Raw genomic sequence first — 14,856 nt, forward strand, 5'->3', positions numbered from 1 at the left:
CCCTCCTCTGCACATGTCCAAACCATTGGTAAGAAATAGTGTATAAAAACATAATGTTTCCCCTCCCCCCATTATTCATCAAACAGTTAACCATCTAACTAACCCTAGGGGAACTTTAGAGGGATTTATTTTAGAATGTAAAACACTTTTCAAACCAACAAACAATACAAAGAATCTTTGAGGAACCATTTTATGGAACTTTTATTCATCCAAAGAAAACTGGTCCAGGAACTCTCTGAGGAACCGTTTTTTTTTATCCTGAGCGTGAAAAAAGATTTAGCATCTAAAAACATTTGGAAACTCATTTTTTTTCAAATATTCTGGAACTGTACTTTATCAAAAGAACCCTTAACAAACCATAGATGTAGGACAAGATTTTTCTCCTAACCATTCATCAAACCTCAAAGAAGAAATTTTAGAAATAGAAATCTTCCCTGAAGAACCTTTTGTAGATGTCAGAATTTTTATGTGAGATCTATCAGCACACCACCAATTTGAAAAAATAAAAATTAAAAAAAATAAAAAGAACCCTTTCTTCAGTTTAAAGTGTAGAACATTTCACCATACAGAACCTTAAGAAATCATTTGCCAATTTTTCACTTTTGAAACAAGTGTCCATCCAAAGACTTGAAGAACCTATGGGAAAAGAAGATAACCCAAGATAAAGATAAAGAGTTCCTCAGTGTGTTAATTCACCAAAAATTAATAAAGAACCAATGTTTTCTATGCAGGAACCCTTTAAGAACCCCTTTCTTTTTTGCTCTTCTGTATAGAACCCAAAGAAGCAATTTTCACATTACACAATGCAGAACATTCTAGTAATATCAAAGTATGCACTCTAGAAAAATGGATCCCCAGTGGTTCCTCAGCAGATTTGTTTGAAACCCTCTCTGATAGGGAAACGCTGTAGCAACTGGAACCTAGAACCTTGGTTCTAGATGGAACCTAAGATGCAATTGTTTTCCATATGAACTGCAGAAACAGGATCTGTTTCACTCTTGTGGTCTAAATCAGGCGTACACATCCCAGTGTTCCTCTCACTTTAGTGTGGACGCTTTTAGAAGCACTCGATCACAGCGTTCATGCCAAAGCGTCATCATATCGGGTTCTGTTTAAATTCAGGACTAGCGGTTTATCACTGAGAAGCAGTGTGCTGCCTGCCAGACCTTCTTACTCTGCTGACTTCTAAGTCTTCATTCCACATGTCTCTAATCTCAAAGTATGTCTGTCATGTCGACTGCTTTAGGTTTCTTGGTCAATAATGAAGACTTGAGAGTGCGCTGTAGCTTCAATAACAGACTTTTACTTCTGATGATTTGGATTAAACCTGAAATGGGAAGTTCCAAATCTGGAAGCGATTCTTCTATAGGTTCAAACCTGTTCTCAATGTTTTCTAACAAGCTTCAGTAAGAATTTTATCCTGATCAGAGTTGCAGTGAAATGCAAAAAATAATCGTCTAATTATAAGAAATAAATGCATAATTTGAGAAGATACAAACTCAAATAGAAACAAGTCAAATAAACTGCCAGTGCAGTAAAACAATCCCAATTATTAAGTAGATTTTTTTAAAATAAGGAAACAAAACTAGCCTTCAGAAAAGACTCACTTGTTAATTATTTTATCATTTTTCTTTCTTAAAACCACCATAAAACTAAAGAACAAGAAATTTCCTCTTCATTTAAGAATCGTTGTCATTATATATTCTGTCTTAAAAATGAGACTAAAAACAAAATTAATATTAAACTCAAGATTACAAATGAAGACTGTTTTGCAAATACAAAGCGAAATCATTACTGCTTCAAATATTTCAACTTATTGCAAAACATTATTGAATGTATTTTGTTGTAACTGAACACTGAAACATCTTCAACATGAGAAACTGAAATCAAACTACAGAACAACTTACTGTAATAAACACTTATAAATACTTTATATACACAACAACGTTCCACAAAACCGTACTGATAAACGAGTGTGGTGACGTCATACTGCAGACTTTCATCATTTATTATCAGGTTGTAAATAAACGTGACATAAAGAAAAGCGTTTGGAATAAATGACACTAATGAACAAGTCCTAAGTGTGATTATTGATCATTTATTCACTGCGCAACCTGAAAAACCAGTAATTACACATAAAATAACCTCCACAATAACCTCCTCATACCCAGTGTTCCACACATTACTGTATCCTCCAATGACGTCTCTGATGGTAATCAATTTGAAATATAACAAAGATTGTAAGTCTTGACGTGATGGAGAGTTTTTGATCTGGTAATGTGTGGAACACTGGGTATGAGGCAGGAATACATCCTGGATGTTAGAAGGAGAACCCAGATGAACCTCACATGGAGAACATGCAGAGTAACTGTGAGGATCCTCACTGTTAAGTCAGGTCAAGTCAAGTTTAGGATCTACAGTACCATTAGTGACAACAAGGAACTCTTAAAAGAAGCTCATCAGAAGACCTGAGGGATCTGTTGGGGAAATCTGGATGGAGAAGGTAAAGCTAAGATCAAACAGTGTAGAAATGAAGCAGAATGTTTTAAACGTTTACCTTCCAAAATATATATGAAGTTTTTGCCAGCGTGACTCGGACCAGGCAGCTACTAAGGATGCATAAGAAAATATTTTAAATTCATCACGCAGCATTGGATCCTAGTCCTGATACACACCTCCAGTCTCAACCCGTTTCCTCGTGAATCTTCTCCAGCTTCTCCGAATCAGATCTCTATTTGAATTTGTTTAAATCACATCTGTTTATTCCAAATAATGTGTTCATATTCGGTTACACTCCTAATCCCAAAAGTCTGGAGTGTTTATACGAATGGCCTGGTTGAGAAGACGAAATGTCTCAACCTCTCGAACGAACACATCATGGAGAACGACTGGAATAATGATTAACATATAAAGATCTTACAGTAGCCATGACCTTGTGTTGATCTCCAGCTGTAAGCAAAGTCTGGATAATGTTGATCGTTAAGTACGATTGCTTTTGAGCACATCTGTATAAGTTCCTCGGTGGGAAGCCTGCTACATAGCTTCCCATTAAACCAGACAATAAAGGGTTCTTTATAAGACAGTTTTCACCCAAACCCTTCAGAGAACCGAATCTTCTTATAGTAGAGCACTTTATCAGCTAAAGCACATTTACAGAACCATTTTTAAGACCTGTTGATGACCCAATTTGTGCTGAGGGTATAACATTTAACCACTAAAAGACCTCAAGGTACCAATCTAGAATCGACCAAATATATAAATCAGGGTCCAGTTAGAACCAATTCAGAGATTCCCCTCCCTCTTTCTTAAAGGAAGCAACCTTCAAGAAACAATTAAATATATTCTGTGAAAGGGAAAAAGATCCTTCTAGCAACCTGAAGGGTTATTTGATTTGTCCCTATGGAGAAAATAGAGATGTTTCCAAACAGAGTTGGTTTTTAAAGCTAGGAACCCTAAGTTATGTTGAAGAACCCTTGTGAAGAAAGATTTAAATGGTTTCTAGAACTTATTTAGAAAGTTTAAACCATCCGGAGAAATATTGAAATGTTGTAAACGTTGATATAACCACTGGTTCGTCTGTGGTGGAAGCTTGGTATAGCTTCACTAGTAAACATTAGCACAAATAATCTCACTAATAAGCCTCGAATATGCAAATAGATAATGTGCTCATGAAGCACTAATAAATTACTTTAAAAAGTTCTTCAAAAATTGTCGCATGACAGTCAAAACACGGCACACTACAGAATGTATTTCAGAGTGAATGTTCTTCAGGCAGCTCTCAGAGGAAGAACTCTCACACTCCACCACATGGTCTTAGCACTAACGAGTCTCTGGTGGCCGTGACAGCTGTGAGAACCACAAGCTGAAGTGTTGTAGCCATGAGAATTACCTCTGATGTAATTTAGCCCAGTCTGGACTTTAGCTCTGCTTGATTGACGTAAAAAAAAACAGCTATTATTCTGTTAATTGCGATTTGAGATTGTGCAGACGTTCTCAGCAGAACCCATCCGAGCATCTATCATTTCTGCTAATTAGCGGTATGCGCCTGAAGGGGGGCACAGGGAAGAAAAATGAAGGTTTTTTCCCCTCGCTAAAGTCGATTAAGAGGCACAAAGGGTTAGTGTGTGAGGAGGGAGGATGTAGAACGGCTGTGGCAGAGCTTCATGGGCGAGTTAAACCTCTTAATAAGGTTTCATACGCTTCCTGTTCAAGACCCAGTGATTAGCATGTGACTACAACTGCTTAGACTATTTTATAACCTAAAACAGTGAGGAAAGTAAAAATAAACGAATATTTCTTTAATTTAAAGCTTTACAAATCAAGTTTCTAGTATATTTAAGCATTTATTTATGTCTGTCACCACATTGTTTTTTTTTTGTTAGTTCTTTTAATGCTAGTTTATTTATGCTATTTATTCATGTTTTGTTGCTAGCAATGTCCTCCTTGTGATGCGTTTTATAATTTACACTCTTCTCATGTTGCTGAACTCGAAAACCCCTCACTCCGAAACCAAACCTCAAACTTATTTATTTGCGCTACACTTTTCTGTAGCTCTGTTTACGCTAGTTGTTGTTAGCAGGGATTTTTTTCGTGATGAATTCAATGAATTCAGAAGAAGATTGATCTTCTAGTGCACATGTGGACTAATATTTCTCCAGGTTTACCTGTAATTCAAGCACATTTACGCTTTGATGCAGATCTGATGTACGGGGTGGTACCAAAAAGTTTCCAGACTAGTTTTGTAACACGGCAACAAGATGGCAGTCACACCACTGCGGAGATCCGGCGTGAAGTGCAGAAGGTGCTACACACGCTTCGACTTCTAGGACACGTTCCAGTAGAACACTGTGAGCTGTATTGCTGTGCAAGGGGACTATTTTAAAGGTGATTGTGTGGAAATGTAGATAAATTGAGTACTTTCCTGTAAACAGAGCGAATCTCCAAGCTTTCTGATATCAACTCGTATTCACAAGCTCTCGGTAAACATGAACGAAGAGGTTACAAGGAAAGTTTGTTGTTCACATCTGAGCTCAAATTTGCCTAAATACTAAAACACTCTTTAAACCGCACTGGTGTGGGTTTATATAGTGTGTGTGTGAGCATTTTGGTTATTACTACCTCTCATTAACATATAGGCCACACCCCCAGCAAGTCACAAGCTACACCAAAAAACTTTTCTCGTTCCATTTCCTGCATGTAATGAGCCTGAAATAATCTCGCTCTCCATCTCAATCTCTATATTTATACTTCCACTGATTGTCCTGTCTGATCTAATTCTGATCTAAAGACTCGGTCATGTGGGATCCGATTCCACCGGCTGATGAAAGAGCGGTCACACTTGTGTTTGAGAAAGAAATAGAGAATGATTGTTGGAAACAATAACATCACTTTGTTGCTCTGTAAGTCTCATTAGAGGCTTATAGCATTTATAGCAGTTCATACTGTTTATAGAGTTTATCTCGTGATGACCAGGGGTGGCATTCCAAATCCGTCGAGCATTAGGACCCAGACGTTATTAAAAACAAATCCTGTATTAGATAAGAGACTAAAATCGGCTGTGGTTTTATTTACTACAGTTTTCATTGCATCGTAATCGCAATGTAAACATCAGTCCTCTGATAAAATTCAGAAAGACATGAAGCTGCTTTGAAAAGAAGAAAGAGAAGAGAAGTCACCCTTACTTAAAAAACTGAAAGAAATTCTTCTTCTCTCTTGGGATCTACAGCAGGGTATCGGTGACCGAGAGTTGATCCTGAAAATATTTACAGTGGGAATGCTTTTACTCCAGACTGAAACTGAAACCAGATAATAGGTGGAAGTTTGTGAGTGGAGAACAAGGTGAAGTTTTATGTCTGAGGTGTCTAAACTTGTCTGAAGGTTGAAGATCTCACATATCACTCCATCACACAAAAACTACACAAACTGAATCAAACTGTACATTTTTCACAGCTGTACAGAATGACCTTCACCCTCACCTCCTTGTTCACCACCACCTTTAAAACACCACCACCTCCAAGTTCAACCCCTCCTTTACATTACCATCATTCTACCCTTACCTCCATGTTCACCACCACCTTAACATCACTATCACATCCACTCTCACCTCCATGTTCACCACCACCTTCACATCACCATCACTTCCACCCTTACCTCCATGTTCACCACCACCTTAACATCACTATCACATCCACTCTCACCTCTATGTTCACCACCACCTTTACATTACCATCAACTCCATGTTCACCACCACCTTCACATCACTTCCACCCTTACCTCTATGTTCACCACCACCTTAACATCAACATCACCTCCACTTTCACCTTCATGTTCACCACCACCTTCACATCACCATCACTTCCACCCTCACCTGCATGTTCACCACCACCTTTACATCACCCTCACCTCCATGTTCACCACCACCTTTACATCACCCTCACCTCCATGTTCACCACCACCTTTACATCACCCTCACCTCCATGTTCACCACCACCTTTACATCACCCTCACCTCCATGTTCACCACCACCTTTACATCACCCTCACCTCCATGTTCACCACCACCTTTACATCACCCTCACCTCCATGTTCACCACCACCTTAACATCACTATCACATCCACTCTTACCTCCATGTTGACCACTTTTACACACCATCATTGCCACCATCGTTTCTTTCTTCTTCAGCATCACTCTCACCATCTCCTCTACCATCAGCAATATCTCCACATTTACTTCAACTATCACCAACACAAGAACCATCAACTTCATCTACACATTTACCATCAGTTTTACACTCACCTCTATCACCATCACTGTCACCATCATCTACACATTTACCATTAATTTTAATTTCACCTCCATCACCATCACTACATGCTTCAGCACCATCACCATCATCTGCATGTTTACCATCAGTTTACTCACACCTCCATCCTTGCCTCCATCACCATCACCACTACCATCACTTCCACCTTCATCATCACCTTCATCTTCATCTTTGCCATCAGTTTTACTTTTACCTCTGCCTTGAGCTCAGAATGAAGAAATGATGAAACAAGCTGATTATAATATTTATAGTTTTGAGAACAAAAACATTATTTGTGTAATTTGTAATAAATAGAAGTGAATAAACTGAAGGAGCATCTGCACTGTTTCTCTGAAACTTCTGCTGAAGATCATGTGACAGAATCTGGTTTTATTGCAGCCCTGAATATCACTGACCCATCCAACTCTGCTGTTTCAGAGTGTTTTGTAACATCAGTCTCCACCAGCAACTGGATTCTTCACACTCTGTCTGAAAGTCATCCATTTTCTGCAGATGTGCACCAGACCCTGTTCGTATTCAGTTTTCTCAGGTTCGCTTGCTTGGCAGATTTCACACGTCGCTGTGGAGAAACTGTTTATGTTCTGACGAAACAAACACGGCCGTTTCTGCTTAAGGGATCCTCCAGCCATCAGAAGATCACAAACACCTCCTGATGGTCCTGCATCAGGTCATGGTGCGTAGTGTAGGTGATGGCAGATTCTTCTAGAGAAAGAAAGTGGCGTGATAAAGGTGGAGGTAACAAGACGTGTTTAATTCTTTTATACCCAACTAATAAAGCTAGATAAAAGAGCAAAGAGCTGACACCGGGGTCTCCTTCCATAAATAAAGATCTCTCTGCATGTAGAAATCTGTTTATGTGGAGCATCTTCCATAAAAAGTTCCTGGTAAAACGAGTTTCATTAAATCAAAGCCAGATTTAAGAACTATAACAGATAATAAATAAATAAATAAATAAATAAATCTAATACACACATGTTCATGTTTGTTTAAAATCCCACCCATGTGCTGAGATGATGAGATGATGAGATGATGAGATAATGTACCGTGCTGAAGCTTCCTCTTTAGTCCATCAGCATGGCACGTGTCCACGAGCACTCAGTAATCTGTTGGCATTGAGGTTCAAAACGAAATCTGGTGAAATGCTGACTAGGGAGTTAGAAGCAGGACAGCTGCTATTTGATATTATATCATTTTGAGAGGAACACACACACACACACACACACACACACACACACACACACTCACTCACTCACTCACTCACTCCCACACACACACACACACACACACACACACACAAACACACTCACCCACACACACACACACTCACACCCACACACACACACACACACACACACTCACACTCACACACTCACACACACACACACACACACACACACACTCACACTCACACACTCACACACACACACACACACACACACACACACACACACACACACACACACACACACACTCACTCACACCCACACACATACACACACACACACACACACTCACTCACACTCACTCACACACACACACACACACACACACACACACACACACACACACACACACACACACACAAACACACACACACACAGATTGTCCTTTCTGGCTGCTTGTGGTGGTGGTGAGATAGTGATGTGGTGGCATGATAGTGATGGTGGTGGTCTGATGGTGATGTGATGGTTAGAAGGTGGTGTAATAGTGGTGGTGGTGGTGTGATAGTGGTTGTGAGATAGTGATGGTGGTGATGGTGGTGGTGTGATAGTGGTGGTGTGATAGTGGTAATGTGATGGTTAGAAGGTGGTGTAATGGTGATGGTGGTGGTGAGATAGTGATGGTGGTGTGATGTGATGGTTAGAAGGTGGTCATGTGTTTTTTGTGTTGTGTTGGTTCTGCTATTTTCATCTTGTAAATATTGTGAAAATGCATTTCAGATACTATTTACAAAGTCCTGGGCATCATTTATTAAAGGTCCAGAGTCTTTACTGTACTCCAGGCTTTACAGCGTCTCCAGCTGCTTAAGAACACTTCAGGGCCATTGAGTGAATTACCAATCAAATTGTGTGGGCTGAATTTGGACCAGGCACAAATTGGCATAACATCCAGCACAAATTTGGTTGAACTTCAACCCTGTGGTGGTAGTTTCCAACTGTTTTAGCAACCATTATAAAACTGTAGCTTTTTTTGGCCAAATCTGAGCAAAAAAGCACCGCTGCATCATCTTCCAGTTTCGTTCTCCAGGTATCTTCTGGCTGGACAGCTGTGGAGCTGCAAAAAATGCTTACAAGGCTACAATTTGTTACTTCACCAACATCTGAGCACTGATTATTGCTTAACAATCTCTGGGGAACAGTTGCTGAAGCTGCACCTTGGAGTTTCAACATGATTAATCTGTTCATGGGAAAGCGAGAAAGGTGGAGACATGTGGATGGGATGAAACGGTCATTAAAATGATCAATATGTGACAGATTTCTGGCTTGAAGCCTCCTATTCAGTAATGACCAGGACATGTAGTCCCTCAAGACTTGCTCTTGTTGCAATGAAAGTTCCAGAGAAAGAAAAAACTCCTGATATTTTTCTCTTTCAGAAATCACTGTGCCTACGTTGTCCAGAAGAACATCACCTGTACGATTCAGGATGGAATGGCCACCTACGTCAAGGCGGACTACACCACCAAGTGCATCTGGGGACAGAAGTGTCCCGTGGTGATGTAAGAACATCATGATATAATGTGATGTAACCCTGATGTATTTGCAGTGTTCCAAATGTTGAACCCTTTTGCAACAGTGGGACCCTGTGTTTCACTGCCCTCTAGAGGTGGAGTTTTAAAACTCAACAACAAAATCCTATGATTGATTTTTAAACAGTCCAAGAAGAAGAATTGGTTTATTTCAAAACATGATTATTTCATTCAGCTCAATCTTCAGATAACTTTGTAATCCGTGTATGATTTCTGGTTTGTTAAAGTGTAGTCCACAGTGATGCTGCGCTTTTATCATAAAACTATACTTTCCGTGTTTCTACAAAGTTTTACTTTGATTTAAACCACACAGATGGACCTTAAGAACATGTTTGTATCATTAACTTGTTTTAAATATGTTAAGGTACACCTTGTACCCCTGAAGGTATCTCATTAAGAACAGTTTAGATCAGTATTCGCACCTGGATCCTGAGATCAGCGCATTGTTGCACTTGTTAAAGGAAGATGGATGATGCGAATGTTAGAGAATTATTTAAAAACAACACTTATGCTCTGAAGCTGATCAGAAACCAAGCATGCTAACCATTCGTATCTTCTTATTCTAACAGAAAATTTACCTGCGATAGAAAGCACCAATTCTAACTATAGACCTTATTGTCATCAATCTTAATCAGGGGTCCACAAATCTGTTTCTGTATAGTACAGAATTATTCTCTATTCCTTTCTTTAATGAGGGTCTGTAACAGAAACACCACGGTCCGGAGGGACTACCAGTGTTATTGTGCAGATTTTATTCCAATTTTTAATGTATTTCTTTCGCCTCCTAATTCGAGATTAGTTTATTATTTTGTTCTGCAGCGTACAGACACATGAGCATCACGTTTCAACAGATACATCACTTATTAAAGAGCAGTTTTACTGCCGTAATGACATTTTTTCCGTATTCATTGCCTTTATAAGTCAAAACATTTACTTACTTATGCATATGCATGTCGTCACAGATAGACCAGGAACCGGGAGTAAAACAGGGTGTTGTTTATTGGTCACAAACACGAGAGAGTATGAAACAAAACTGCAGGAAATGGTGGACTTAACCAAGTGCTTCACCGAAGCCTGGTTAGGAGCATGGAAACTCAGGTAGTAAGAACGGTAGGTAGTCCGGATGATCTATGGTCGTAAACTGTAGATCAGACAGTGAGTGAAGGGGAAGAGGGGACGGGTAAATGGAGGACAGGTGTAGGTGATTGGTAGGAGGGAGGGGCTGAGCGAGAGTGTTGAGTGTTGGAGAAAGGCGTGACTGGTGGCTCTCTGTGGTTGGTGCGTTAATCTAATAAATAATTAGTCTACATTAATAACTGGAGGTGGGGTGATAGTGGATTTTACTGATATGATACCGATATCTTGGTTGGATCGTACTTGCCGATAATCGATTATTCAACCGATATGTCTCTGCCATTGTTCAGAGGACTGTTCCAAATGTGGGGGCATTGATGCTGTGTTTGCCCCACGGGTCATAGTCTGTGGAACCCCTGCTCTAAATGTTCAGGACAGTGCTGGAGAGAAGGTATCAAATCCTAAGCTGATGTTTAAATGTATTTGCTTACAGGTATCGGACATTCTACAAACCTACCTACAAGGTTGGCTACAAGACAGTGACTGAGCTGGAATGGCGCTGCTGCCCGGGTTACTCTGGAGAAAACTGCTTTGATGGCCCTACACCTGGTCCAGACTCCATCATGCCAACATTCAAAGGCTCTAGACCGGGTATAAAGGGTTTCCCATGGGGTCACAAAAAGATACCAACCCCTGGATCAGAGCTCGAGCCAGGAAAGCATGGGGGTTATCATGATAACGTACCAACAGGACATGTACCTTCAGCAGGTAACCATATGCATTACAAGTGAATCAGAATGTCCTGCATTTCTGATAATTGTAATCATGACGCTTACTCTGGTCTTCTGGCCTTTAGGTCCAGGAACACGTGTCACTGGTGAGCGTCTAGATCGTATGGAGGAGGATCTAAGGAGGCTTTCGCAGGGTTTGGAAACTCTGAATGGTATGATCACTGGCCTGGAGGAACGTCTCCGCGTCTCACTCCGTGAGGACACCACTAAGATGGTGAGTACCCTGCTAGGTGGAGCCCCACTCAGACCGGACTCTACAGTGGGTTTTGCAGTCATCCCTGAGGGCATGCCAGATACCACAGGGGGCAGCGAGGGCTTCCCAGTTCTTGGAGAGCTGGTTGGAAGGGTGACAGAGGTCAAGGATGAGCTAAGGGTCAAAAGCGACATGCTGGATGAGATCCATGGCATGGTAATGGGCCATGATGGGCAGCTGAAGAGGCTGATGGAAGTGCCACCTGGAGGCATCCAGAAGTTAATGGAGAAGCTGCTGGATGAAAGACTAGTTGGCATCAGAGCACAGATCCTGGATGGATTTGAAAGGCGGCTGAGTGGCCTGGAAAACCACTGCAATGAAAAAATCGGACAGGTGAGTCATAATGAGGGAAGTTAGACTTTAAAGTTGACTTGTAATCACCTAGCATGAGGTGGCTGCTGAATTCTTCTGAACACAGTAGTGATGAGTTGTTCATGAACGATTCATTTATGTCTTTAATGTGACTCAAAGTCTCAAAAAGTGATTCGTTAATTTTCTCCTGGTAGAGCATGAAAAAAGCATCAGAAACTTTTCATAGGTTATGTTCAGGAAACAGAATTTAGTTCATCTCTCGACTCTTCTAGTTCTGCGTTCTTTTGTCATGTGACACTTATTGACGTTATGCAGTTCTTTATACATACAGAAATGATTAAAACTATAGTGAAAGTTGGTGTATGTAGATATGTTTGGGATCTGCTTATTGTAAATTTATAAATTCAATACATTTTATTTTATTTCTGATCAAAGGAACGACTGAATGAATAAAAAAAAGTTTATTTTAATGAACAAGATTCAAAGAACCGGAGGGAAGAACCACAAGTCCATGGGTATTTTTAGGTAGGGGGTCTGGTAAAAAACCCTGGTCAACTGATTGACCCTTTGCTGCTTCCTGTTCTCAGGTTCAGAACAACTGCCACAAGGAATACCTAAATGGCCAGGAGCAGCTCCAGCAGTCTTTGGATGGCAGTGAGACGGGCCTGAGGAAGGAGCTGGGTGACCTTCAGGCTCAGATCCAGGGTCTGACAGTTACCCCAGGCTGCTGTAGTCAGATCAATGATTTTTCTCAGCGAACTCTGCTTCTGGAGGAGTCTGTTAAGGGTTTGACTGAATCTCAGAGGCAACTCCAGACAGCACTGAGTGAGCAAACAATTCACCTGGAGACAATGTTGGATACTCGTTTACTACACATAGAGGGCCATCTGAACACCACAGAGCAGGACAAGACAATGTTAGATGTTTTGGGTGAGGGATCCCTGGATGGATTTAAGACCCATATAGAGGACAAGCTGAAAAGCCTGGAGGAGCGTGTGTTTGTGGCTGTAGAGGAACTGAGCAATGCGACATCTCCAGCACTACTGGAGGGCCAGGTGGTGCCAGCATTAGGGACAGAGATTGAGAACATCAACAGACGTATAGAAACTGGTTTGGATGGAGTCCAGAAGCAGTTAACAGATCTTGAGCTTCTTTGCACTTCGGCTTGTTCTCCAGCACCTAATCTTGATGCAGCACAAATCCAAACAGAGATTGAAGACTGCAAACAGATGGAGAAGAAGATTTCAGAACGTCTGGACAAACACATGGATATGTTGGATCATCTAAATGGAACCTTGCAAGGACTTCTGGTTCAAATCGCTAAAGAGGACCACGAGGGCTCGGTACAGGGGGAGATCACACTCCTCAAGATTAATGTCAACTCTGTAAACCGCAGTCTAAAGGGCTTGAAGGATTCCGTACACCTCTTCACGCACGAGATGAGTCATGCTAACTCGACATGGCAGGAACGGCAGCAGAGGCTGGTCAAACAAGTGCACGGCATCGCCGAGCTTGTGGGCCAGCAGGGGGCGCTGCTTGGTTCTGGAGAGCGCAGGCTGATCCAGTTGAAAGGTGAGCTGCAGGGAATGAGGCGCAGGCTGTCGGGGGAACTGCAGGGCTGCCGGGGAACGGCGCTGGATGCTCATCGTGAGGTTCTGGGGGTTGAAAGTCGCATCTCGCAGGTGGAGGGCCAGTGTAGCAGCCTGGGGGAGCTCGCTGATCAGCTGGAAAGGATTCGTGCAGAACTCGAGAGTCATTCAGACAGCTACCTGGCGCAGGTCAATGGTACCCTCGCAAGCCACACCCAACAGCTCACACAGCTCAGAAATGGACTCCAGGAATGTGTTAACAAGACGGTCCAGTAACCACCTGGATACAGGGACACTTCAAAACCTGACTGTACAAAATCACATGTTTCTTCTGGTTTTATCAACAGGGCATTGTTTTCTTACTTATCACTTTATCTTTTAGATATTTCTCTTTGTTTTTTTTCTGTTATGTATATTGTTTCTAACCAGTGTGATAACTTATATAAAGAATAAACTTGACTATGGTGTTATATATTTGTACAGTTTAGCGCAGCAAGTCCTCAGTCCTGTACCCCTGATTTGCACAGTTTTCCCAGCTGCTGCATGATAATCGCTAGTAAGTGCTTCATAAGCTAAAGGATTTTTAGGGTATATAAATTAGGACAGATTTATGGGATGATGTCTGATTTATAAGCTGCTCTGCTCTCATATCATATCATCTCATTTCATTTCAGTTCAGTCTCTCGTTCTGTTGTGTCGAATTTGAAAATTACTGTCATCATTATGGTGCTAAACATAAAGTGTGAAAAGATTTGTATGTGAAATATATGTGTTCTATTTTACTTTTGCTATGAGATTATAATTTTTCAAGATTACATGTTTTTAGGAACTGGGCGTGGCTGCAGCATGACTTGTTAAAGTTTCACCTGTAAATGATGGACTGGTTTTTTTCGATATTAACCACTAGAGGGCAGCAATAACGCTAATAAAAGAGATACTGTACAATTTAGGAGTCAACGTTTAACTTTTTTTCTTTTTGGGTGCAATGAAAAGCGAATTTACACCTGCAACATCTTCATCAATCACCATCATCTTTTTTTTTTAGTTAAGTAGAATTTTGCGATAATAAACAATTTCCATTAATAAAAATGTACAATAAAATAAAAAATATATGTACATTTGTGCGTGTATATATATATATATAATATTTCATTTCAATTATATAATATTTCTATTTATTTCGGTTTCTTGAACTGTAAGAAAACTGGCGAATGAATTTAATTCAGGATTACCATTGGATTTTTTTAGATATAAAAAAAAAAATCGG

The 14,856-nt window shown here is 40.6% G+C and overlaps 1 protein-coding gene across 1 annotated transcript in view; it reads left to right on the top strand.

Annotated features, from left to right (window-relative positions):
* Window positions 1-14,534, top strand: part of emilin3b (elastin microfibril interfacer 3b) — a 15,479-nt gene extending 945 nt beyond the window's left edge. The window contains exons 2-5 of the mRNA XM_083520890.1: window positions 9,418-9,540; window positions 11,138-11,412; window positions 11,501-12,021; window positions 12,588-14,534. Of these exons, the coding sequence (XP_083377016.1) occupies window positions 9,418-9,540; window positions 11,138-11,412; window positions 11,501-12,021; window positions 12,588-13,865 (2,197 nt within the window). The 3' untranslated portion in view covers window positions 13,866-14,534. The remainder of the gene's footprint in view (window positions 1-9,417; window positions 9,541-11,137; window positions 11,413-11,500; window positions 12,022-12,587) is intronic.
* The last annotated feature ends 322 nt before the right edge of the window (window positions 14,535-14,856 follow it).

The sequence above is a fragment of the Silurus aristotelis genome, assembly GCF_946808225.1.
Source record: "Silurus aristotelis genome assembly, chromosome: 19".
Classification (NCBI taxonomy): domain Eukaryota; kingdom Metazoa; phylum Chordata; class Actinopteri; order Siluriformes; family Siluridae; genus Silurus; species Silurus aristotelis.